Below are 24,556 nucleotides of genomic sequence, written 5' to 3' on the forward strand. Positions count from 1 at the left end.
AGTCTATCCAACAGGCCACAGAGACAAAGCGCTCAAGATATATGCAATCCTTGATGACCAAAGTAATAGCTCTTTAGCCAAGTCCATCTTCTTTGACAACTTCAGCATTGTAGGCCCCAGTTCTCCCTACTCCCTTAGGACATGTTCAGGTACCGTCGAGACGGCGGGGAGGAAAGCAACCGGATACAAAGTGGAGTCCATGGATGGCCAGACCTGTCTGTCACTACCGACCATCCTGGAGTGCAACCAGATTCCTGACAACAGGTCTGAGATACCTTCACCAGAGGTGGCAACGTATCACCTCCACCTGAAGCGTATAGCCCACCTGATACCCAAGTTGGAACCAGAAGCGCCAATAGCTTTACTTCTGGGAAGAGATATACTACGAGTCCACAAGACTAGAGAATATATCAACGGCTCACTGAATGCTCCATACGCGCAGAGGCAAGACCTTGGATGGGTCATTGTAGGAGATGTCTGTCTAGGAGGAGCACACAAGCCGGTCTCAGTCAACAGTATGCTTACCAGCACACTAGAAAATGGACGTCCATCTCTCTTCCCGCCGTGTCACAATAGTCTGCTGGTAAAGGAACTACCGAGCAGCACTCCCCTACCTTGCCCTTTCTCAGTTCCTATCAACAAAGACCACGCCTGTGAAGGTGAACAAGACCACATAGGATGTACAGTCTTCCACAGGACGAAGGAAGACAACAAGGTAGCGATGTCTATAGAAGACAAGATATTCCTGGACATCATGGACGAACAAATAGTCAAGGATACGGCGAATAGTTGGGTCGCACCTCTACCATTTCGACCTCAGAGGAGACGCCTACCCAACAACAAGGAATTGGTCTACAGCAGATTCATGTCCCTAAGACACAAGCTTCAAGGGAACCTGTCACCCCGTTTTTTCAGATTGAGCTATAAATACTGTTAAATAGGGCCTGCGCTGTGTGTTACTATAGTGTATGTAGTGTACCCTGATTCCCCATGTATGCTGAGAAATACATTACCAAAGTCGCCGTTTTCGCCTGTCAATCAGGCTGGTCAGGTCGGGTGGGCGTGTTCACAGCGCTCTTTTCTTCCCCAGCTTTCCGTTGGTGGCGTAGTGGTGTGCGCATGTCCAATTTCCGAATTCCCTGCGCCCACGTGAAGACACAGCGCGCGATCTGCGCTGTCATCCCTTTCATCGGTGGGGGCGGCCATCTTCCTGGGGCCGCGCGTGCGCAGATGGAGTGCTCTGCTGCACGGGGCTTCAGGAAAATGGCCGCGGGATGCCGCGCGTGCGCAGAAGAGATCGCGGCGGCCATTTTCCCAAAGCCGAGTTTGCATCTAGGGTTAGGGTTAGGGCTAGGGTTAGGGTTAGGGCTAGGGTTAGGGCTAGGGTTAGGGTTAGGGTTGGGGCTACAGTTAGGGTTGGGGCTAAAGTTAGGGTTAGGGTTTAGATTACATTTACAGTTGGGAATAGGGTTGGGATTAGGGTTAGGGGTGTGTCAGGGTTAGAGGTGTGGTTAGGGTTACCGTTGGAATTAGGGTTAGGGGTGTGTTTAAATTAGGGTTTCAGTTATAATTGGGGGGTTTCCACTGTTTCGGCACATCAGGGGCTCTCCAAACACGACATGGCGTCCGATCTCAATTCCAGCCAATTCTGCGTTGAAAAAGTAAAACAGTGCTCCTTCCCTTCCGAGCTCTCCTGTGTGCCCAAACAGGGGTTTACCCCAACATATGGGGTATCAGCGTACTCAGGACAAATTGGACAACAACTTTTGTGGACCAATTTCTCCTGTTACCCTTGGGAAAATACAAAACTGGGGGCTAAAAAATAATTTTTGTGGGAAAACAAAAAGATTTTTTATTTTCACGGCTCTGCGTTATAAACTGTAGTGAAATACTTGGGGGTTCAAAGCTCTCACAACACATCAAGATGAGTTCCTTAGGGGGTCTACTTTCCAAAATGGTGTCACTTGTGGGGGGTTTCTACTGTTTAGGTACATTAGGGGCTCTGCAAACGCAATGTGACGCCTGCAGACCATTCCATCTAAGTCTGCATTCCAAATGGCGCTCCTTCCCTTCCGAACCCTCCCATGCGCCCAAACGGTGGTTCCCCCCCACATATGGGGTATCAGCGTACTCAGGACAAATTGGACAACAACTTTTGGGGTCCAATTTCTCCTGTTACCCTAGGGAAAATACAAAACTGGGGGCTAAAAAATAATTTTTGTGGGAAAAAAATTTTGTTTTATTTTTATGGCTCTGCATTATAAACTTCTGTGAAGCCCTTGGTGGGTCAAAGTGCTCACCACACATCCAGATAAGTTCCTTAGGGGGTCTACTTTCCAAAATGGTGTCACTTGTGGGGGGTTTCAATGTTTAGGCACATCAGTGGCTCTCCAAACGCAACATGGCGTCCCATCTCAATTCCTGTCAATTTTGCATTGAAAAGTCAAACGGCGCTCCTTCCCTTCCGAGCTCTCCCATGCGCCCAAACAGTGGTTTACTGCCACATATGGGGTATCAGCGTACTCGGGACAAATTGGACAACAACTTTTGAGGTCCAATTTCTTCTCTTACCCTTGGAAAAATAAAAAATTTGGGGCAAAAATATAATTTTTGTGAAAAAATATGATTTTTTATTTTTACGGTTCTGCATTATAAACTTCTGTGAAGCACTTGGTGGGTCAAAGTGCTCACCACACATCCAGATAAGTTCCTTAGGGGGTCTACTTTCCAAAATGGTGTCACTTGTGGGGGGTTTCAATGTTTAGGCACATCAGTGGCTCTCCAAACGCAACATGGCGTCCCATCTCAATTCCTGTCAATTTTGCATTGAAAAGTCAAATAGCGCTCCTTCCCTTCCGAGCTCTCCCATGCGCCCAAACAGTGGTTTACTGCCACATATGGGGTATCAGCGTACTCAGGACAAATTGGACAACAACTTTTTGGGTCCAATTTCTCCTGTTACCCTTGGTAAAATAAAACAAATTGGAGCTGAAGTAAATTTTTTGTGTAAAAAAGTTAAATGTTCATTTTTATTTAAACATTCCAAAAATTTCTATTAAACACCTGAAGGGTTAATAAACTTCTTGAATGTGGTTTTGAGCACCTTGAGGGGTGCAGTTTTTAGAATGGTGTCACACTTGGGCATTTTCTATCATATAGACCCCTCAAAATGACTTCAAATGAGACGTGGTCCCTAAAAAAAAATGGTGTTGTAAAAATGAGAAATTGCTGGTCAACTTTTAACCCTTATAACTCCCTAACAAAAAAAAAAATTGGTTCCAAAATTATGCTGATGTAAAGGAGACATGTGGGAAATGTTACTTATTAAGTATTTTGTGTGACATATCTCTGTGATTTAATTGCATAAATATTCAAAGTTTGAAAATTGCGAAATTTTCAAAATTTTCGCCAAATTTCCGTTTTTTTCACAAATAAACGCAGGTACTATCAAAGAAATTTTACCACTATCATGAAGTACAATATGTCACGAGAAAACAATGTCAGAATCACCAGGATCCGTTGAAGCGTTTCGGAGTTATAACCTCATAAAGGGACAGTGGTCAGAATTGTAAAAATTGGCCTGGTCATTAACGTGCAAACCACCCTTGGGGGTAAAGGGGTTAACTTGACTAAATCCACAATTTTTCCCCTTTTTCTCCCGGCTCCCCTACAGGTCCAAATTCAATCACAATACGCATTCATTTGGGCTCCCCTGGGCTTCACGTACCTAGGCATCAGGATAACTAAGTTAGACAATATAGTTCGCGCAAATTGTGAAGAAACTCTCGCGGAGGTCAGGAAGGGCATGGATCAGTTATCGAATGCGACCCTCTCATGGATGGCCCGTATACAAACCGCTAAAATGCTGTTCCTGCCTAAAATTATGTACCTCTTCCGTTGCCTACCCCTTTTTATCCCCTCGAAGTTTATTTCAGCTTTCCAATCACTTATAGATCGGTTTATCTGGAACAAGAAGCCTCACAGGGTCAGACGTCGGATTATGTCCCTACCGTACTCTATGGGTGGGCTGGGGACCCCTGCGGTGCAGTCTTACTATAGGGCGGCGATCATTGAGCCCCTTAAAATTTGGTGGGAGGGGAACTCTTGCTTGCCCTGGTTCCATATTGAGTCTCAATTTGCCCCCCAAAACTCGCTTAAATTACTATTAGAACTTCAGCTGCTTCGGGTCCCTCTTGTGGGCCCGTGTCTCCGCTCTGTTAGGAATGCTGCTAAACTCTGGGCGCTGCTTAGCTCCTTCCATCTGGGGTTCATGTATGATTATGTCTCTTTGCAGGCTCTGGAGTATGCTATCGGGCACATTTCTCTTTCCTCCTGGAGAAGTCGTGGGGTGCTCCGGGTGGCGGACCTATTTGGATCGGATGGCCTTCTGTCATTTGAGGACCTCTCAGGGAGATTCTCCCTAAATAGCTCTGACTTTTTCCAATACCTTCAGCTCCGTAGTTTCCTCAGGTCACGTCGGTCGTTCGGGGCGCCCCCGCCTTTAATAGAGGACCCGGCTCATAGGTTCTTCAGACCAGCCACTGTATTGCCCCATGGCATCTCCATTATCTACAAAGCCCTCATATCCCATGGCTCCACTGACAAATTTCAATTTATGACCTCCTGGGAGTCCTCGCTGGGCTTTGAGGCCGCCTTGGAAGATTGGCAGTTTGCAATGATACATCCCTCTAAATTCTCCTCATGTATTGGCCACTTGGAACAGGTGAAAAAGATTCAGCTGCATTGGTATATTACCCCGGTCCGCCTGGCGAAATTCTCCCCGTCTTCCTCCCCTCTTTGCTGGAAGGGATGTGGCGCCCTGGGGTCCTCCTCCCATGTCTGGTGGTCATGCCCGCGGATCCGGGCTTTCTGGCGTGAGGTGGAGGCATTGATCACCGATTTGACTCATCTCCCCCTGGCGCTGAGTGGCCAGCTCGCTGTCCTAGGTATTTCCCTCATCGACCTCCCTTCCCCTCTCCGACCCATGGTCTCTAATGTCCTAGTTGCCGCCAGACAATGTATTGCGAAACATTGGAAGTCCGCGGACCTCCCCTCCAGAGCCGAACTGACTGCCAAAATCGACTTGCACTTCTGCTATGAGGTTGTTATGGCGCAGGGTTTGTCGAGGAAAACTAGGGTCCTCTCGTGGTGGGACCCCTGGGTGTCCTCCGCATACATCTCTCAGTCTGCTCTTGCCCTCATTTAAAACGTATGTTTCTTTAATTTCCTTTTTTTTGCTGTAACTGACACTGTAATTATGTATTTTGTATTGATTACGTTGTGGTCTTCATGTATTCTGTACTGGATTTTTTTCCTCGTCCCCTTTCCCTCCCTGACCGCCTTCCCCTCCCTTCCTCCCCCCCTCTTCCCGAAGTTCACTGATGTGCTGTTTAACATGTAATTTCTCAATAAAAATTTATTGGTTAAAAAAAAAAAAATCTGCCTTGTCCGAGTCTATCCAACAGGCCACAGAGACAAAGCGCTCAAGATATATGCAATCCTTGATGACCAAAGTAATAGCTCTTTAGCCAAGTCCATCTTCTTTGACAACTTCAGCATTGTAGGCCCCAGTTCTCCCTACTCCCTTAGGACATGTTCAGGTACCGTCGAGACGGCGGGGAGGAAAGCAACCGGATACAAAGTGGAGTCCATGGATGGCCAGACCTGTCTGTCACTACCGACCATCCTGGAGTGCAACCAGATTCCTGACAACAGGTCTGAGATACCTTCACCAGAGGTGGCAACGTATCACCTCCACCTGAAGCGTATAGCCCACCTGATACCCAAGTTGGAACCAGAAGCGCCAATAGCTTTACTTCTGGGAAGAGATATACTACGAGTCCACAAGACTAGAGAATATATCAACGGCTCACTGAATGCTCCATACGCGCAGAGGCAAGACCTTGGATGGGTCATTGTAGGAGATGTCTGTCTAGGAGGAGCACACAAGCCGGTCTCAGTCAACAGTATGCTTACCAGCACACTAGAAAATGGACGTCCATCTCTCTTCCCGCCGTGTCACAATAGTCTGCTGGTAAAGGAACTACCGAGCAGCACTCCCCTACCTTGCCCTTTCTCAGTTCCTATCAACAAAGACCACGCCTGTGAAGGTGAACAAGACCACATAGGATGTACAGTCTTCCACAGGACGAAGGAAGACAACAAGGTAGCGATGTCTATAGAAGACAAGATATTCCTGGACATCATGGACGAACAAATAGTCAAGGATACGGCGAATAGTTGGGTCGCACCTCTACCATTTCGACCTCAGAGGAGACGCCTACCCAACAACAAGGAATTGGTCTACAGCAGATTCATGTCCCTAAGACACAAGCTTCAAGGGAACCTGTCACCCCGTTTTTTCAGATTGAGCTATAAATACTGTTAAATAGGGCCTGCGCTGTGTGTTACTATAGTGTATGTAGTGTACCCTGATTCCCCATGTATGCTGAGAAATACATTACCAAAGTCGCCGTTTTCGCCTGTCAATCAGGCTGGTCAGGTCGGGTGGGCGTGTTCACAGCGCTCTTTTCTTCCCCAGCTTTCCGTTGGTGGCGTAGTGGTGTGCGCATGTCCAATTTCCGAATTCCCTGCGCCCACGTGAAAACACAGCGCGCGATCTGCGCTGTCATCCCTTTCATCGGTGGGGGCGGCCATCTTCCTGGGGCCGCGCGTGCGCAGATGGAGTGCTCTGCTGCACGGGGCTTCAGGAAAATGGCCGCGGGATGCCGCGCGTGCGCAGAAGAGATCGCGGCGGCCATTTTCCCAAAGCCGAGTTTGCATCTCGGCTTTGGGAAAATGGCCGCCGCGATCTCTTCTGCGCACGCGCGGCATCCCGCGGCCATTTTCCTGAAGCCCCGTGCAGCAGAGCACTCCATCTGCGCACGCGCGGCCCCAGGAAGATGGCCGCCCCCACCGATGAAAGGGATGACAGCGCAGATCGCGCGCTGTGTCTTCACGTGGGCGCAGGGAATTCGGAAATTGGACATGCGCACACCACTACGCCACCAACGGAAAGCTGGGGAAGAAAAGAGCGCTGTGAACACGCCCACCCGACCTGACCAGCCTGATTGACAAGCGAAAACGGCGACTTTGGTAATGTATTTCTCAGCATACATGGGGAATCAGGGTACACTACATACACTATAGTAACACTCAGCGCAGGCCCTATTTAACAGTATTTATAGCTCAATCTGAAAAAACGGGGTGACAGGTTCCCTTTCAGAAGTCACCTGAGACGAAGGAACATTTCTTTACCTTCATGGGAAAGATATTACAGAACAACCACGCAGAGATTGCACCTGCACTTCGACACAGAGAGGAGTGTTGGTACCTGCCCATCTTCGGAGTGTACCATCCTAAGAAGCCAGGTCAAATTAGAGTGGTATTCGACTCAAGTGCCAAATGCGAAGACGTGTCATTGAATGATGTCTTACTGTCGGGCCCAGACCTCAACAACAGACTTCTGGAAGTATTACTCTGTTTCCGTAGAGATTCAGTGGCATTTATGGCCGACATACAACAGATGTTCCACTGTTTTCTCGTCAAAGAGGAACACAGAAACTACCTGAGGTTCTTCTGGTACCGTGACAACGACCCGGACGAAGACATCGCAGAGTACCGGATGCGGGTACACATCTTTGGGAACAGTCCTTCCCCAGCGGTCGCAATCTACGGCCCCCGACATTCTGCCAAAAAGGGTGAAGAAGAGTATGGCTCGGACGTCAGGTCCTTTGTGGAAAAGGATTTTTACGTGGATGACTGTTTGAAGTCCACACCGACAAGTGAGGCCGCAATCAGTCTACTAAAGAGGACTCGTGACATGCTCGCTCAGTCTAACCTAAGGTTACACAAGATTTTTTCCAACAGCCGAGAGTTGATGGAAGCCTTTCCCTCTGAAGACTATTCCAGCGATCTAAAGGATTTAGACCTCAGCATCGACCCCCTTCCTATGCAGCGGAGCCTTGGATTGCTGTGGGACCTGAAGACAGATACCTTCACCTTTCAGATCAGCAAGGATGAGAAACCCTTCACGCGCAGAGGAGTTCTTTCCTTCGTGAATAGTTTATACGACCCCTTGGGGTTCGTAGCTCCAGTAACCATCCAAGGAAAGCTGATGCTCAGGGACTTCACCCAAGACACTACTGATTGGGATGATCCACTTCCAGCGGGAAAGGCTGACCTGTGGGCAGAGTGGAGGAAGTCTCTTGAAGCCCTGACCAACCTTCGTGTGAAACAACCGTATGCTCCTGTGCCATCCACAGAGGTCAAAATGCAAACACTTTGTATTTTCTCTGATGCATCAGTCAAAGCGATTGCAGCAGTAGCGTACCTCAAATCCACAGACGTAAGCGGACAATGCCATATCGGGTTCGTTATGAGCCGGATGAAATTGGCGCCACTTCGTGAACACACGATACCCAGACTGGAACTCTGTGCTGCTGTCCTCGCAGTTGAGTTGGCCGAGCTGGTCTCGGATGCGATGGGCCTGAAGATTGGGGATGCGGAGTTCTACACCGATAGCAAGGTGGTACTGGGGTACATCTGTAACGAGACACGACGCTTCTACGTCTACGTCAGCAACCGGGTACTTCGGGTAAGAAGATCCACCGACCCTAATCAGTTGGCACTACGTACCTACTCACCACAATCCTGCGGACCACGCGACTAGATCCGTTGCACCCAGTCATCTGAAGGACATTTCATGGTTCACAGGTCCTACCTCTTTGTACCGTTCGATGTCCCACATCAGCAGGCCTGAAACTTTCAAACTAGTGGGTCCAGACACAGATGAAGAGATCCGACTCAAGTGTCTGCTCTACATACAGAGATTTCAAGCTGCCACCTCGAATCTCACCGGTTCAGCAGGTTCTCCACATGGAAGTCACTTGTTCGAGCTATAGCTTGTCTATTTCATGTAACCCAATCCTACAAGACAGCACTTTCTAGTGATTCTGGAGATTTATCCATCCTTACTCCTGCAATGTTACTCACACAGAAAACCTGTCGGAGAATTCAATGACAAAGACCTCTACAGACGACAATGGAGGCAGGTACAAAGCGTGTCCAACGTCTTCTGGAATAGATGGAGGAAACAGTATCTTTCCACTCTGCAAAGCAGGACAAAGTGGCAGAAAGACCGCCCAAACATTCAATCTGGCGATGTTGTACTCGTCAAAGACAGTCAGTCACATCGGAACAAGTGGCCACTCGGCCTAGTCATTAAGACCCTGCCCAGTAAAGATGGGAAAGTGCGGAAAGTAGAGGTCAGAGTGTGCAAGCTTGGAGAAAACAAACTGTTCCTCAGACCCGTTACCGAGCTTGTATTATTATTTTCCCCAAAAGAACCTAATTGTGACATCTGTTGACGCCAAGCGGGGAGTGTTCTGCCCATCTTAATGTGCAGAGAGTTAATTATCATGTTATTCAAGTTGTGGCCACTGGAGGTCATCAGTTGCCTACTTTTCATGTTGTGTACCAACCTTTCCCTCCTAAGAGCAATGTCTTATGGGTTAGTTCCGCCCACATTCTTCTTGTGAAGACAAGCTTCAGTAGCCATTTTTCCTCAGATCTGCAGAGAGGCACACGTGCTCCTGTCTCGCTTACTTTCTTACCCCTGTCCTAACGGATCTCGGTACGTTTATAAAGGTTTAATGCATCTTATGTTTGTGTTAGTATTTAAGCCTTATGCAGCTCCTATAGTCAGATATAGTTAGGCAGATGTGCTTTGCAGCTTGCAGTTAGGTTAATGTGTACTCTGCATTTAGATAGATGCATTCTTGTATAGAATAGGGCAGTGCTGTTAGAATTACTGTGTAATGCACTCTGTATAATTCTTGCTGTTATGTCCCAGTTATTTATGTGATTGCACCCTGTATGTGCATATACTGAAATGCTGTTATTCTTTACAGTTTTTCAACAGTCATCCACTATGATCAGTCATCCACTATGATTATTCACTGAACATCCACTTTGTACATCAACATCATTCACTATTCGATCATCTACTATGAATACTGTCCACCATTGTTGTTCAACGTTATAGTTTTGGTTATCATCACCCTAATAAATAAGACTTAAGCATCAACACAGTCTGTTTACTGGGATGTGGATGAAGGTTTAGCCGTATGTTGGAATCCACACAGCATCCTACGTGGAGGAAGACAGAACAGTTACCAAGTGCCTGCTCTGAGCAGGCACTTGGTAAGCCACCTCCCTCCCTGCAGGACCCGGATCCGCGGCCATCTTGGATCCGGGACTCGCTGCAGGAGGGAGGTACGGAGACCCCCGGAGCAACGCGATCACATCGCGTTGCTGCGGGGGTCTCAGGGAAGCCCGCAGGGAGACCCCCCTGCGCGATGCTTCCCTGCACCGCCGGCACATCGCGATCATGTTTGATCGCGGTGTGCCAGGGGTTAATGTGCCGGGGGCGGTCTGTGACCGCTCCTGGCACATAGTGCCGGGTGTCAGCTGCGATAAGCAGCTGACACCCGGCCGCGATCGGCCGCACTCCCCCCGTGAGCGCGGCCGATCGCCTATGACGTACTATTCCGTCCTTGGGAAGTAAAGCCCACCCCACATGGACGGAATAGTACGTCTAATGGCAGAAAGGGGTTAAGCATTCCAAAAATTCCTGTGAAACACCTCAAGGGTTAATAAACTTATTGAATGTGATTTGAGCACCTTGAGGGATGCAGTTTTTAGAATGGTGTCACACTTGGTTATTTTCTATCATATAGACCCCTCAAAATGACTTCAAATGAGATGTGGTCCTTAAAGGGCCACTGTCACCCCCCTCCAGCCGTTATAAACTAAAAGAGCCACCTTGTGCAGCAGTAATGCTGCATTCTAACAAGGTGGCTCTTTTAGTTTTAGGTTGAAGTATACCCCAAATAAAGCGTTTTTATACTTAGCCACAATTCCTGTCTCTAGCCAGGGAGGCGGGTCCTCACTCCCCAGCTCTAACCGCTGCTCTGCCGTCACTCCAATCTTCCTGTGCTTTTGGCGCCGCCCCCTCAGCGCTGTGTACGTTTCAAAACCGTACACCAAAATGGTGTTGTAAAAATGAGAAACTGCTGGTCAACTTTTAACCCTTATAACTCCCTAACAAAAAAAAATTTTGGTTCCAAAATTGTGCTGATGTAAAGTAGACATGTGGGAAATGTTACTTATTAAGTATTTTGCATGACATATCTCTGTGATTTAAGGGTATAAAAATTCAAAGTTGGAAAATTGCTAAATTTTCAAAATTTTCGCCAAATTTCCGTTTTTTTCACAAATAAACGCAGGTAATATAAAATAAATTTTACCACTATCATGAAGTACAATATGTCACGAGAAAACAATGTCAGAATCACTGGGAAAGGTTGAAGCGTTCCGGAGTTATAACCTCATAAAGGGACAGTGGTCAGAAATGTAAAAATTGGCCCAGTCATTAACGTGCAAACCATCTTTGGTGCTTAAGGTGTTAAAAACGGGTTGTGTCTGGGTCTTCCAGCAAGACAAAGAACCAAAACATATAGCTAAGGCAACAAAGGAGTGGCTCAAAAAGAAGCACATTAAGGTCATGGAGTTTGCCTAGCCAGTCTCTAGACCTTCATCCCATAAAAAACTTATGGATGGAGTTGAAGCTCCAAGTTTCCAAGCAACGGACTCAAAATCTTAATGATTTAGAGATGATCTGCAAAGAGGAGTGGACCAAAATTGAGCAAGCACCAGGAAAGGTCAGAGAGGCCCTGCGCACTGCAGTACTTTGCTCTGACCTCAATAGGGCAGACAAAGTACGCCTGCGCCGGAGCCGCAGCAGGAAGACAAGAAGAGGACGTCATTCCATGAAGATGGGAGGCGCCGGACCCAGATTGTGACGCCCATCGGACCCGAAACGAACCGGGACCGCCCCTGGGTGAGTATAATATAACCTGTTTTAATTACCTTTCAGGTTACATCGGGGGCTTATCTACAGCATTACAGAATGTTGTAGATAAGCCCCTGATGCCGGTGGCCTTAGCTCATATACAATTTTTGGGGTGACAGATTACCTTTAAAAAAAATATAAATAGCCTGTTATGCAAGCACATTTATGCTACAACTCCAGATTGATCTGCAGATTTTTCAACGTGACCCCATAAATCGATAAAAAAAGAAAATGGATTTTGCTTTTTTGTGACAGCAGCCTCTTATGAATAAATAAAACGGACAGTATGAAATTAGTCCTAACCATGCACATTCACGACTGTCCCAGCAGCAGTCAATAGGAGGAAGCACGCTTCACTGCTCGCAGTATTTTAGCTCAACTTGTGGTCAAGGTTGGTGCATGTTTATCTCATTTCTCCCTAAGTAACAGGAGGTGACCTAAGGACTCATCCGCGCTGTCACTATACAGTATATGTCTGCTTGCTAAGCACACGCTTCAAAGCCCTGAAAATGCAATTATGGATTTTCTTTGAAAAAAAAAAAAAGACCAGCAAAAACATTGTCAGTTCTCGAACGTCTATGTCATCTAAGCTTCTCAAGAAGCTAATGGCTCACTAATACTATGTTCACACAACCGTACTGTATATTCGGCACCAGTGCGGTCCATTGGGTCCATTGACAAAACAGACATCTCTCGTACAGCAGGCAGATCAGCCTTATTCAATTGAGCTGTTCAGATGACTGTGCTTCTTTACATGGACTAAATGTCCACATGAAAAAAATTCCAAGCACCAGTCTCATCTGTATTACAGATGAGACTCACGTATTCAAGTTTATAGGCGCTCAAAAAAAAGAAAACATCCTATACAGGTCATCCATGCAGCATGTGTAACCTCAGGGTCCCATCAACAACTATAACGGGTGAGGAGGATTGTGCAGCAGTCAAGCATGTGCACTTCTGTTCCACTAAATCCTCAGAAACCCATAGCAAAAAAATGACAGAATTGGGTCCACCATTCTAGAGATTATGGCTCCCAAAGATCATGCATTTATCACATATCCTGTGGAAAGTTCAAAATCGGGACATTAAATGAAAGCCCTAAAGACTATGAGAAAACCAGAACACAAGCACCGCCACTGCTCTCTGCCTCTCCGCCTTCATCGCTTATCTACTTTCTGACTTTTACAGATAATCAGGGATCGATTAACCCTATTTTTTATTAAAATGGAAGCATCAACAGAAGGGGGATGGACCTGCAAGGACCATACATTAATACCGTAATATGCATGCATTTGTCATAAGGGTCTTCAATTATCAAACCTATCAAATTGCCTTGGAGTGCGATTATATAGTTTTTATCTACAAGGTCTTCTGACATGGTCATGATGTGCTGCACGGCCACCATTTGTGTTATAGGTTCAATGATGATGGATACAAGTTGAAAGTTTTAAAGTGCTTTTTCCTAAGGACAGGTGACAAATGTCTGATTGCTGGGGTTCCATTGATTACAAAAATGGGGGTCCCAATATCCAGTTCTTTTTTTAATGCATTCACCACCAAAACATGGAGCATAATCATCACCAAAAAAAATCAAAGAAAAAGTTTTCTTGATTAAAATAAAATTGTATTCTTTTATTGCAAAAATTGAGTAAAAACAAAAGTCATTAAGTTATAAATATGTAAAAACCGAGATATTCGAATATATGGCCACAGATGCCAAGATGTACAATTGCTACAGACAAAACATACTCATGGGCAGAAGTAATACATAATCATCAGCAATATCCCCAATCAAAATATCAATCCAAGCTAAAGTGCCAGCGCATATATTCCAGAGATATAGGGATGGCCAAATCCTAAGAGTCCTGGAGGTAAGTATATAGTAGTAACAGAGATTTCTCACTGTTCTTCGGTCAGTGACCTGTCATAGAAAACTCACCACCTAAAACACTAAGGGTCCATACATATTGTAAGTGGTCTCACCCATATTGATGTCCATCTGTAGCTACGCACCCCGACTCGCGTTTCGCAATGGCTTCCTCGGGGGGCTGTGGTATATACAATATCCATTGTCATCCTTAAATAGTTCATGGTCTCTTGTCATTGGTGGTGCATGTGGCCGGTCTAACGGGAGCTGCGTGTAACATCAAGCGCGGTGTCAAAATGGTGATGCGGCTCACGGGGAAGTCCCCAATAACGTCACTGAGCCGCATGCGTCATGTAAAGACGCCGGAAGTGATGTCACGGCCAAACCCGTGCCGGAGACATGCGCACTAGCCACAAGAGCGGATCACTAAACACCTGACGCCATGTTTTTAATGGGCAACCAGGTCCCCAATAGGAATATCAATACAAAGTTACCCCCTCCTTTAAGGTAAATATATACGACACTATGTAAGTGAGAAACGCTAATAAAGTGCAAGTGCATATAAAGTGAATATACCTATATACATGTTATGACCTGCTCTACGGACTTAACACATCAAATAGTGTGTGTAAAGTAGTAAAAACAATGAAATAAAAAAAAGTGCATAACATCAATGAAAATACATAATATAAATACAATAATGACAAATCATACATCAATGTGTAATAAAAAAGACGGGAGGGAGAAAAAAGGGGGAAATAGAAGGGAACAGAAAACTCCCCTAATGAAAATATGTGCATAAAGATGTTTCAGTGGGGTGATTTAAACTTTTATATATTTTTTTCAGAACTTTTTTTTACTTTTGCCATGCTTCAATAGCCTCCATAGGACGCTAGAAGCTGGCACAACTCGATCGGCTCTGCTACATAGCAGCGATCACCAGATCACTGCTATGCAGCAGAAATGCAGGTGTGCTATGAGCGCCGACCACAGGGTGGTGCTCACAGCTACCGGGGATCAGTAACCATAGAGGTCTCAAGGACCTCTATGGTTAATATACAGAAGCATCCCTGACCTCCGATCATGTGACGGGGGTCAGCGATGCCCTCATTTCTGGCCGCCCGGCCGGAAGCGCTGGTTAAATGCCGCTGTCAGCATTTGACAGCGGCATTTAACTAGTGAATAACGGCGGGTGAATCGCGATTTCACCCGCCGCTATTGCGGGCACATGTCAGCTGTTCAAAACATCTGACATGTCCCGGCTTTGATGCGGGCTCACCGCCGGAGCCCGCATCAAGGTGGGGGTTCTGACCTCGGACGTACTATCCCGTCCGAGGTCAGAAAGCGGTTAAGCTGTTACTTATGATTAAAAATCAACAGTGTATACCTGATACTACAGATTAGAAATATATAGAGAACAACAGAGAACACAAAACGATCAAAAAGGCCAAGTTCATAAAAAATAGAAAAAACTTTATTTAAATATATAACAGGCAAAACAGTGGGTACTCCCATAGGGAATCTGTGCAATCTACAAAGAAACGCGGGACATGGAAAGGCCAGCGGCTTTTCTATAGTCGTATTATTCTATAGTCGTATTAGAATGTCTAATATCCTGATAATATCCCATCACAAAGTAATAAATATGAGGTACACCTGCATAATATATAGAAATAGAGGTAGCGATATAGTCATAAACAGACCAAGGTATAGATGGAAAAACCAAGTCTTATCTGTCACAAATAAATAAGCTCATAGATGTGCTTAGAGCAAATCCTGATAGTTTTCTCATACCTGAATCAAAAAGCAGGAGACCTCTGAAATAATAGATGGGGGAGTCGGTAGCACGATCCACGTCACCCCGACGCGCGTTTCGGCAAAAGCCTTCGTCAGGGGGCATAGCTAGTGACTAATGGTGCAGGTTTATATAGGACGCCGGAACCAATACCCGTTGACCCGGAAGTGTCCTGCTATTGCTATGGTGACCGAATGGTTACCCAGGGCCGTAGCACACAAGCCGATCACAGCGGCTCATAGATAGTTAAAACCGTGAAAAACTACATCTCAATGGCTCGAACATCAGAGATACATAATAAATCAGCGTGGATGTGGTAAGTTGCACACCGCTACAAGAACGACGCATGCGCAGCCGTAGTCTAAACCCTGTCACACGGCATCAGCGTCCTCGGGAGGCGGAGCCAGGACACAAGCATGTGACCTGACTCACGTGACCACTCGGACGCCGAGAGCCGGGAGTCCGAGTGGTCAGTGATATTCGAGCCATTGAGATGTAGTTTTTCACGGTTTTAACTATCTATGAGCCGCTATGATCGGCTTGTGTGCTACGGCCCTGGGTAACCATTCGGTCACCATAGCAATAGCAGGACACTTCCGGGTCATCGGGTATTGGTTCCGGCGTCCTATATAAACCTGCACCATTAGTCACTAGCTATGCCCCTGACGAAGGCTTTTGCCGAAACGCGCATCGGGGTGACGTGGATCGTGCTACCGACTCCCCCATCTATTATTTCAGAGGTCTCCTGCTTTTTGATTCAGGTATGAGAAAACTATCAGGATTTGCTCTAAGCACATCTATGAGCTTATTTATTTGTGACAGATAAGACTTGGTTTTTCCATCTATACCTTGGTCTGTTTATGACTATATCGCTACCTCTATTTCTATATATTATGCAGGTGTACCTCATATTTATTACTTTGTGATGGGATATTATCAGGATATTAGACATTCTAATACGACTATAGTACTATAAGCCACTGGCCTTTCCATGTCCCGCGTTTCTTTGTAGATTGCACAGATTCCCTATGGGAGTACCCACTGTTTTGCCTGTTATATATTTAAATAAAGTTTTTTCTATTTTTTATGAACTTGGCCTTTTTGATCGTTTTGTGTTCTCTGTTGTTCTCTATGTATTTCAGCGATTTGGCCTATTATTTGTCCAGCTTTTTCTGCAGCTATCATAATGAATTATTATACTTCCTCACTACGATTTGTTAACTAATCATTAAGTTTAGAAAGCTGCTTAAATATATTTTGGGACTTGTTCTAAGATTAGAAATATAGTGTACCCTTGTCTTTGTCCCTATTTAGGGACTACTTCTTTATTTCTTCCCTTTGTTTCTACCATGCCTCTACTCTTAGGCTACTTTCACACTAGCGTCGGCCCGTCGCAGTGCATTGGGCCGACGTACCGACACATCGTGTCTCAAGCTGCACAACGGTGGCAGCGGATGCATTATTACAACGCATCCGCTGCCCCATTGTGAGTTGCGGGGAGGATGGGGCGGAGTTCCGGCCGCGCATGCGCGGTCGGAAATGGCGGACACGGCGCACCAAAAATCACAAGCAACGTTTTTTGGTGCCGACGGTCCGACGTAACAGTTGCACGATGGTTGCGACGTGTGGCAATGAGTCGCAATGCGTCGCTAATACAAGCCTATGGAGAAAAAACGCATCCTGTAGGATGCGTTTTTTCTGCAAGACGACGCATTGCGACGGAGGCCAAACGACGCTAGTGTGAAAGTAGCCTTACTCTCCCTTAATAAAAATGTGTTTATTTTCCTTCCTCCCTCCAAAATTCCTTCCCTTCTTTTCCCAATTGTTTAATGTTCTGATTTATGTTTGGTATGTGTAAAAAATTTATAACCCAATAAAACATATTTAACCATTAAAAAGCTCAAGTAATAAATATGATCTATCTTGTCTTTTGAAAAACTCAAATGTCTTGCCAATTAATGGCTGCTGGGAACCCCACCATTCCCAAGAACGGAGCTCTGACCTGCCCTGTTAGAGTGGAGCGATGGCCGCACAAGAGCACCGCTGTGCTACTCGTTATCTGTGGGACAGCAGCTCCATTGTAATTGGGAATTTCATCAAAAACACAATAGATTGAAAAGATTGAGATGCTCTGCTCCCAAGATCTGACATGCCACTGCTCACACAATTCTGAAGTGTATGACTTACGTTATGTGCACGCAATGTCTTTATAACGCTGGCGGACCTTTCTAAATTTTCCTAAGCAAAGCGACATCACTAGTGGTTTTATCATAGTTGTTGCAGCAGAGTTTGTGGTCTTCAGCTTCATGACTCAGCTGATGTCCACTTTATAATGGCGCTTAAAGGCAGAAATTCTATAACAGCTTTATGGAGAAGATGGCATTCTGCCTCAATAATAGTGCTGCATTCTGTGCTGTCCTTCCATCAAATTTGGCTTCCAACATAAGTGAGAACATGGCCTTAGCCAAACTGTAGTTTTCGTTTAAAGTGGATTGTTAGAAATATGGACGAACCCTACCATAACTGCAGGTTACTTCACGCCTAGACATTGAAATCCCCCAGTTACTAAATTCTATCACTGGGGGGGCTACAGACGGCTACAAATTTCTCCTACAGCGGCCAAAAGGTCCTTCTGAGCTTTCTGGTGAGGGAGACATGGTCCAGAATAGCTCTTTTGCCGTATGTAATGAGCGAGGACTACAGATGAGCGGATCACTTCACACAACCCCAGATCCTGATTGATGAGTAATCCTATCAATGTTCGTCCCGGTCAACCCCCTTAACTTGGCCCAACAATACAAGTAAGAAAAATGAAACTGTCCTAGCAGTTACTCACAATATGGACATCCTAGTGATGCGGTACAATGTAGGGTGTTCTCATATAATAACCTTGCGGCGGCTAGCAAAATCAAAATATTATGTCACAGTATAAAAGGCTCAGTATTTCTGAGCAAAGTGCTCAGATCTGGCAACTCAAAAGCATCAGCTACTTGCCCGGCTGGTGCGCATAAACTGGAGGTGGGATTTCTGATGGCTCATAATCCCTTTATTCTCCTGTGCCCCACACACTAATATAACACGATCCAAGTAAATACGTCTCCTTGCAGAATATAAGAACAAGACTTGAGTTTCTGTGCGACCATCAGAAAGATTTGAGGACAATGAGTCATTGACCATATCGCCAAATCATGATACACTAGAAGTTGGAAATCCTTAGTATAAGGGCTGTGCTTCTTACCAACATTTGCTTCTGCCTCATACTGATCATTCTGTGGAGATGACTGAAAGCCCCTGAGGACGTCCAGCTCCAGCGTGGCCTGCATTTACACTGATCAGTGCAGGACGACACAGGTGAGAAGAGGTGGGACAGCAGACAACAGTCGATCACGGCTTGATGAAAACTCAGACGCCTGAAACATGAACACACATATAAAAAGAACAGTGAATTCACGTACGAACCAGAACAGGACAAGTTATTGCATCGCTGATCACAGTTTAGAACAAGGGCATGGAGGGCAGAGTCTTATCTCCCTCTGAGGGAGAGTTGGTGACAAGTGTGCCCTCAGAAACAGACTGAGGTGTCATAGGATGGTGGCATTGTACGGCACTGTGCAACCAACCGATATAGTGATGGTAAAGTCACAGAGGTGCAAAAGTCAGTGAGACTTAATGTGTAGTTAAAAGGGACACTGTAAATAGCGAGTCACGGGATGCCAATGTCATAGGTCACCTGCTGGAACAAACCGAGGTCAGAGTGGGGAGCAGCACAACTAGTCTATGCGCCAGGTTACAATGATGGGGTCTCGTTATATCTCAAAGGTTTGATACTGACATGTCCACTCTACTGATGTTCTCTGAAGGTAAAGACTCTCCTCAGAGAGATCCAGATGGTAGTTTTTCAACCACTGTGTAGGCAAAATGCTGCAAGTTAAAGCTCAACGATCAGAAAAATATGTCTTTAACCCGTTCACCCTGAAGCCTATTTTCACCTTCCTGACCAAGGCAATTTTTACAATTCTGACCACTGTCACTTTATGAGGTCATAACTCTGGAACGCTTCAATGGATCCCACTGATTATGAGAATGTTTTCTTGTGACGTACTTTATGATAATGGTAAAATTTCTTTTATATCACTTGTGTTTATTTGTGAAAAAAACGGAAATTTGGCGAAAATTTTGAAAATTTCACAATTTTCAAAATTTTTATTTCTATGCCCTTAAATCAGAGAGTCACAACGCACAAAATAGTTAATAAACAACATTTCCCACATGTCTACTTTACATCAGCACAAGTTCTGAAACATAATTGCAAAATTTGATGGAACAATTAGCGAACGCCATGTCACATTTGGAGAGCTCCTGATGTGCCTAAACAGTGGAAACACCCCCACAAATGACACCATTTTGGAAACTAGACCCCTCTGGGACCTTATTTAGATGTGTATTGAGCACCTTGAACCAACAGGTGCTTCACAGAAGTTTATCGGGTTAGGCCGTAAAAATAAAAAAAACATTTTTTTTCCATAAAATTTTTTTACCTACATATTTAGTATTTTAACAAGGGAAAAAGGAGAAAATGGACCCCAAAGTTTGTTGTGCAATGTCTCCCGAGTTCACCGATACCCCATATATGGCCGAAAACTACTTTTGAGGCACAGTGCAAAGCTCAGAAGGGAAGTAGCGCCATATTACAGTGCAGATTATGCTGCACTTGTTTGAGAGTGCCATGTTAGGCTACTTTCACACATCAGGTTTTTTGCATCAGGCACAATCCAGCGAATGTTGGAAAAACCGGATCCGGCGCAGATTGTGAAAAACTGGTGCAACGGATCTGTTTTTTCGACGGATCCGACTAGCATATCTAGATTATTGGATAAAAAAAAAATTGGAGCATGCTCAGTTTAAAAAAACGGAATCCGGCACCGGAATCCATCATTTTCTGGATCCGGCACCTTTCGGCTCCCATTCTAGCAAAGAGCCGAATTCGGCGCTTCCGGCTTTTTCGCCGGAGACAAAAAACGTTGCTATGGACGTTTTTCCAGAGACCGGAAATGGCAGATTTTCCGGATCCAGCAAAAAAACGGACAAAACGCAATGTCATCCAGCGCAATCTGGCACTAATACAAGTCTATGGGAAAAAACTGGATCCGGCGGCAACATTCGCTGGATCCGTTTTTTTTAAATTTAGCCGGATTGAGCGTGACAGCGAAAACCTGATGTGTGAAAGTAGCCTTACATTGCGCCCATGAGATGCCAGAATAGTAGAACCCCCATAAACATCTCAATAAATTCATCTAGGGGTGCAGTGATTATATTGACACCACAAGAGGGTCACAGACTTTTATACCATTGGGAAGTGAAGAAAAAATTATTTCGCTGGGCTCTCTCACGGGGTCTGTGTGTTTTGCAAAGTTAGGAAGCCTTGTATGTGCAGCTCAGACCCTGCTGGAGTCAGAGGGAAAGACTCACATTTAAGCGGCTGAGCCATGTGTTATATGAACTTGTTATTTTGCGTTCTCTTCTGCTATACCTTAGTTTACCTGGAAGAGGCTGCTTTATTTTGCAAGCCATTATTTCTTATATTTAGGGACTCTATAGGGACGGGGACTGTTCCACAGGACTGGCACATAGCAAATGTGATACCGATATTCAAAAAGGGCTCTAAAAGTAAACCTGGAAATTATAGGCCAGTAAGTCTAACCTCTATTGTTGGTAAAATATTTGAAGGGTTTCTGAGGGATGTTATTCTGGATTATCTCAATGAGAATAACTGTTTAACTCCATATCAGCATGGGTTTATGAGAAATCGCTCCTGTCAAACCAATCTAATCAATTTTTATGAAGAGGTAAGCTATAGGCTGGACCACGGTGAGTCATTGGACGTGGTATATCTCGATTTTTCCAAAGCGTTTGATACCGTGCCGCACAAGAGGTTGGTACACAAAATGAGAATGCTTGGTCTGGGGGAAAATGTGTGTAAATGGGTTAGTAACTGGCTTAGTGATAGAAAGCAGAGGGTGGTTATAAATGGTATAGTCTCTAACTGGGTCACTGTGACCAGGGGTCGGTATTGGGACCTGTTCTCTTCAACATATTCATTAATGATCTGGTAGAAGGTTTACACAGTAAAATATCGATATTTGCAGATGATACAAAACTCTGTAAAGCAGTCAATACAAGAGAAGATAGTATTCTGCTACAGATGGATCTGGATAAGTTGGAAACTTGGGCCGAAAGGTGGCAGATGTGGTTTAACAATGATAAATGTAAGGTTATACACATGGGAAGAAGGAATCAATATCACCATTACACACTGAATGGGAAACCACTGGGTAAATCTGACAGGGAGAAGGACTTGGAGATCCTAGTTAATGATAAACTTACCTAAAGCAGCCAGTGCCAGGCAGCGGCTGCCAAGGCAAACAGGATCATGGGGTGCATTAAAAGAAGTCTAGATACACATGATGAGAGCATTATACTGCCTCTGTACAAATCCCTGGTTGGACCGCACATGGAATACTGTGTACAGTTTTGGGCACCGGTGCTCAGGAAGGATATAATGGAACTAGAGCGAGTACAAAGGAGGGCAACAAAATTAATAAATGCGATGGAGGAACTACAATACCCAGAGAGATTAGCAAAATTAGGATTATTTAGTCTAGAAAAAAGACGACTGAGGGGCGATCTAATAACCATGTATAAGTACATAAGGGGACAATACAAATATCTCTCTGAGGAAGGTGACGGTCATTAGGGCGCATTCTCTGCTTCTGGAGGAGAGAAGGCTTTTCCACCAACATAGAAGAGGATTCTTAACTGCTAGGGCATTGAGAATCTGGAATTCCTTGCCTGAGGAGGTGGTGATGGCGAACTCAGTTGAGGGGTTCAAGAGTGGCCTAGATGTCTTCCTGGAGAATTACAATATTGTATCTTACAGTTATTAGGTTCTTTAGAAAGACGTAGATCTGGGGATTTATTCTGATGGAATATGGGCTGAACTGGATGGACAAATGTCTTTTTTTGGCCTTGCTAACCATGTTATGAACTTTTAATAAACCACTTGTTTGTTTTGAACCAATTAACTAAATCCTGTGTGTGAACCAGCATCTACTGGAGAGCCGATCCCTCACACAAAGAACAGAACGATGGTGCTGAACAGTAATTACACAGTCCTTGTGCCAGGCTAGCAATTTACTTCTGGTAACAAAGCGGGATATTATCCATTCCCCTGAGTGTGCGCGGACAGAGCACCGAATCTAATGGTGAATGCACAGAAAAGGAACATGTCCGATCCTAGCAGACGTTCCATGGCAATTGTGTATGACCTGCTGTATATAAGGGGATGCTTCAGTCAGGGATTGGGTAACTGGATGCTGCAGTATACAAAGGTTGAGGTATGCATTCAGGGTATTTGCCCTTTTCAATTGTAGGCTTTTGGCACAGGAGAGGTAGGTTTACTAAATATTAAAGCACCACTCCAGCGGCGCCACTAATGACTGCCCCTAGCATTATGCTTACCAGCTGCTGTCTTCAGCTCTTCCTGGTGTCGCTCCAGTCCTAATCCACCATCTTGTGATAATAAGGTCTAACTACCCAGAAGTCAAACGTTAAAGGGAACCTGTCACCCCCAAAATCGAAGGTGAGCTAAGCCCACCAGCATCAGGGGCTTATCTACAGCATTCTGTAATGCTGTAGATAAGCCCCCGATGTATCCTGAAAGATGAGAAAAAGAGGTTAGGTAGATTATACTCACTCAGGGGCGGTCCCGCTGCGGTCCGGTCCGATAGGCGTCGCGGTTCGGTCCGGGGCCTCCCATCTTCTTACGATGACGTCCTCTTCTTGTACTTACGCTGCGGCTCCAGCGCAGGCATACTTTTGTCTGCAGTGCGCAGGCTCCGGGAAAGGTCAGAGAGCCCCAGCACCTGCGCGCTGCAGTACTGTGCTCTGCCCTCAACAGGGAAGACAAAGTACGCCTGCACCGGAGCCGCAGCGTGAATACAAGTAGAGGACGTCATCGTAAGGAGATGGGAGGCCCTGGACCGGACCGCGACGCCCATCGTACCGGGACCGCCCCTGGGTGAGTATAATCTAACCTCCTTTTCTCATCTTTCAGGATACATCGGGGGCTTATCTACAGCATTACAGAATGCTGTAGATAAGCCCCTGATGCTGGTGGGCTTAGCTCACCTTCGATTTTGGGGGTGACAAGTTCCCTTTAACAGTCACTAGCTCTCAATGTAAGTCTATGAGAGCCTCGTTCTGTCTCATAGACTTCATTGACATGTGCCTTGTAGAACAGTCAGCAAATAGCAAAGCGATCTGACAGGTCATAAACTGCTGGAGACTGACTGGAGGGGCACAGATATAAGGTGAAGTATGACAGTAAATGCAGAGAACATGCATTAGTGACATCACTCCAGTGAGTTGTGCTTTATGTCTAGGGTCCTATAAGAGCTTGTCATGGCTGGTGCACACATGACTCAGCTATTTATGCACTAAGAACCTATTCTAAATAGTAGTACACTGTGTGCAGAATTATTAGGCAAGTTGTATTTTAGAGGATTTTTTTATTGATCAACAACTATGTTCTCAATCAACCCAAAAGATTCATAAATATCAAAGCTTAATATTTTTGGAAGTTGAAGTGGGGTCTTTATAGATTTGGCTATCTTAGGAGGATATCTGGTTGTGCAGGTAACTATTACTGTGCAGAATTATTAGGCAACTTAATAAAAGCCAAATTTATTCCCATCTCACTTGTTTATTTTCACCAGGTAAACCAATATAGAAGCACAAAATTTAGAAATAAACATTTCTGACATGCAAAACAAAACCCCCCAAAAATTAGTGACCAATATAGCCACCTTTCTTTATGATGACCCTCAACAGCCTTCCATCCATAGATTCTGTCAGTTGCTTGATCTGTTTACGATCAACATTACGTGCAGCAGCCACCACAGCCTCCCAGACACTGTTCCGA

The 24,556-nt window shown here is 45.3% G+C and overlaps 1 protein-coding gene across 1 annotated transcript in view; it reads right to left on the minus strand.

Moving 5' to 3' along the window:
• Positions 1-24,556, minus strand: part of TTC27 (tetratricopeptide repeat domain 27) — a 630,563-nt gene that overhangs the window by 580,868 nt on the left and 25,139 nt on the right. Inside the window, exon 2 of the mRNA XM_069769113.1 lies at positions 18,815-18,986. Within this exon, the coding sequence (XP_069625214.1) occupies positions 18,815-18,899 (85 nt within the window). The 5' untranslated portion in view covers positions 18,900-18,986. The remainder of the gene's footprint in view (positions 1-18,814; positions 18,987-24,556) is intronic.

The sequence above is a fragment of the Ranitomeya imitator genome, chromosome 5, assembly GCF_032444005.1.
Source record: "Ranitomeya imitator isolate aRanImi1 chromosome 5, aRanImi1.pri, whole genome shotgun sequence".
NCBI classification, from domain to species: domain Eukaryota; kingdom Metazoa; phylum Chordata; class Amphibia; order Anura; family Dendrobatidae; genus Ranitomeya; species Ranitomeya imitator.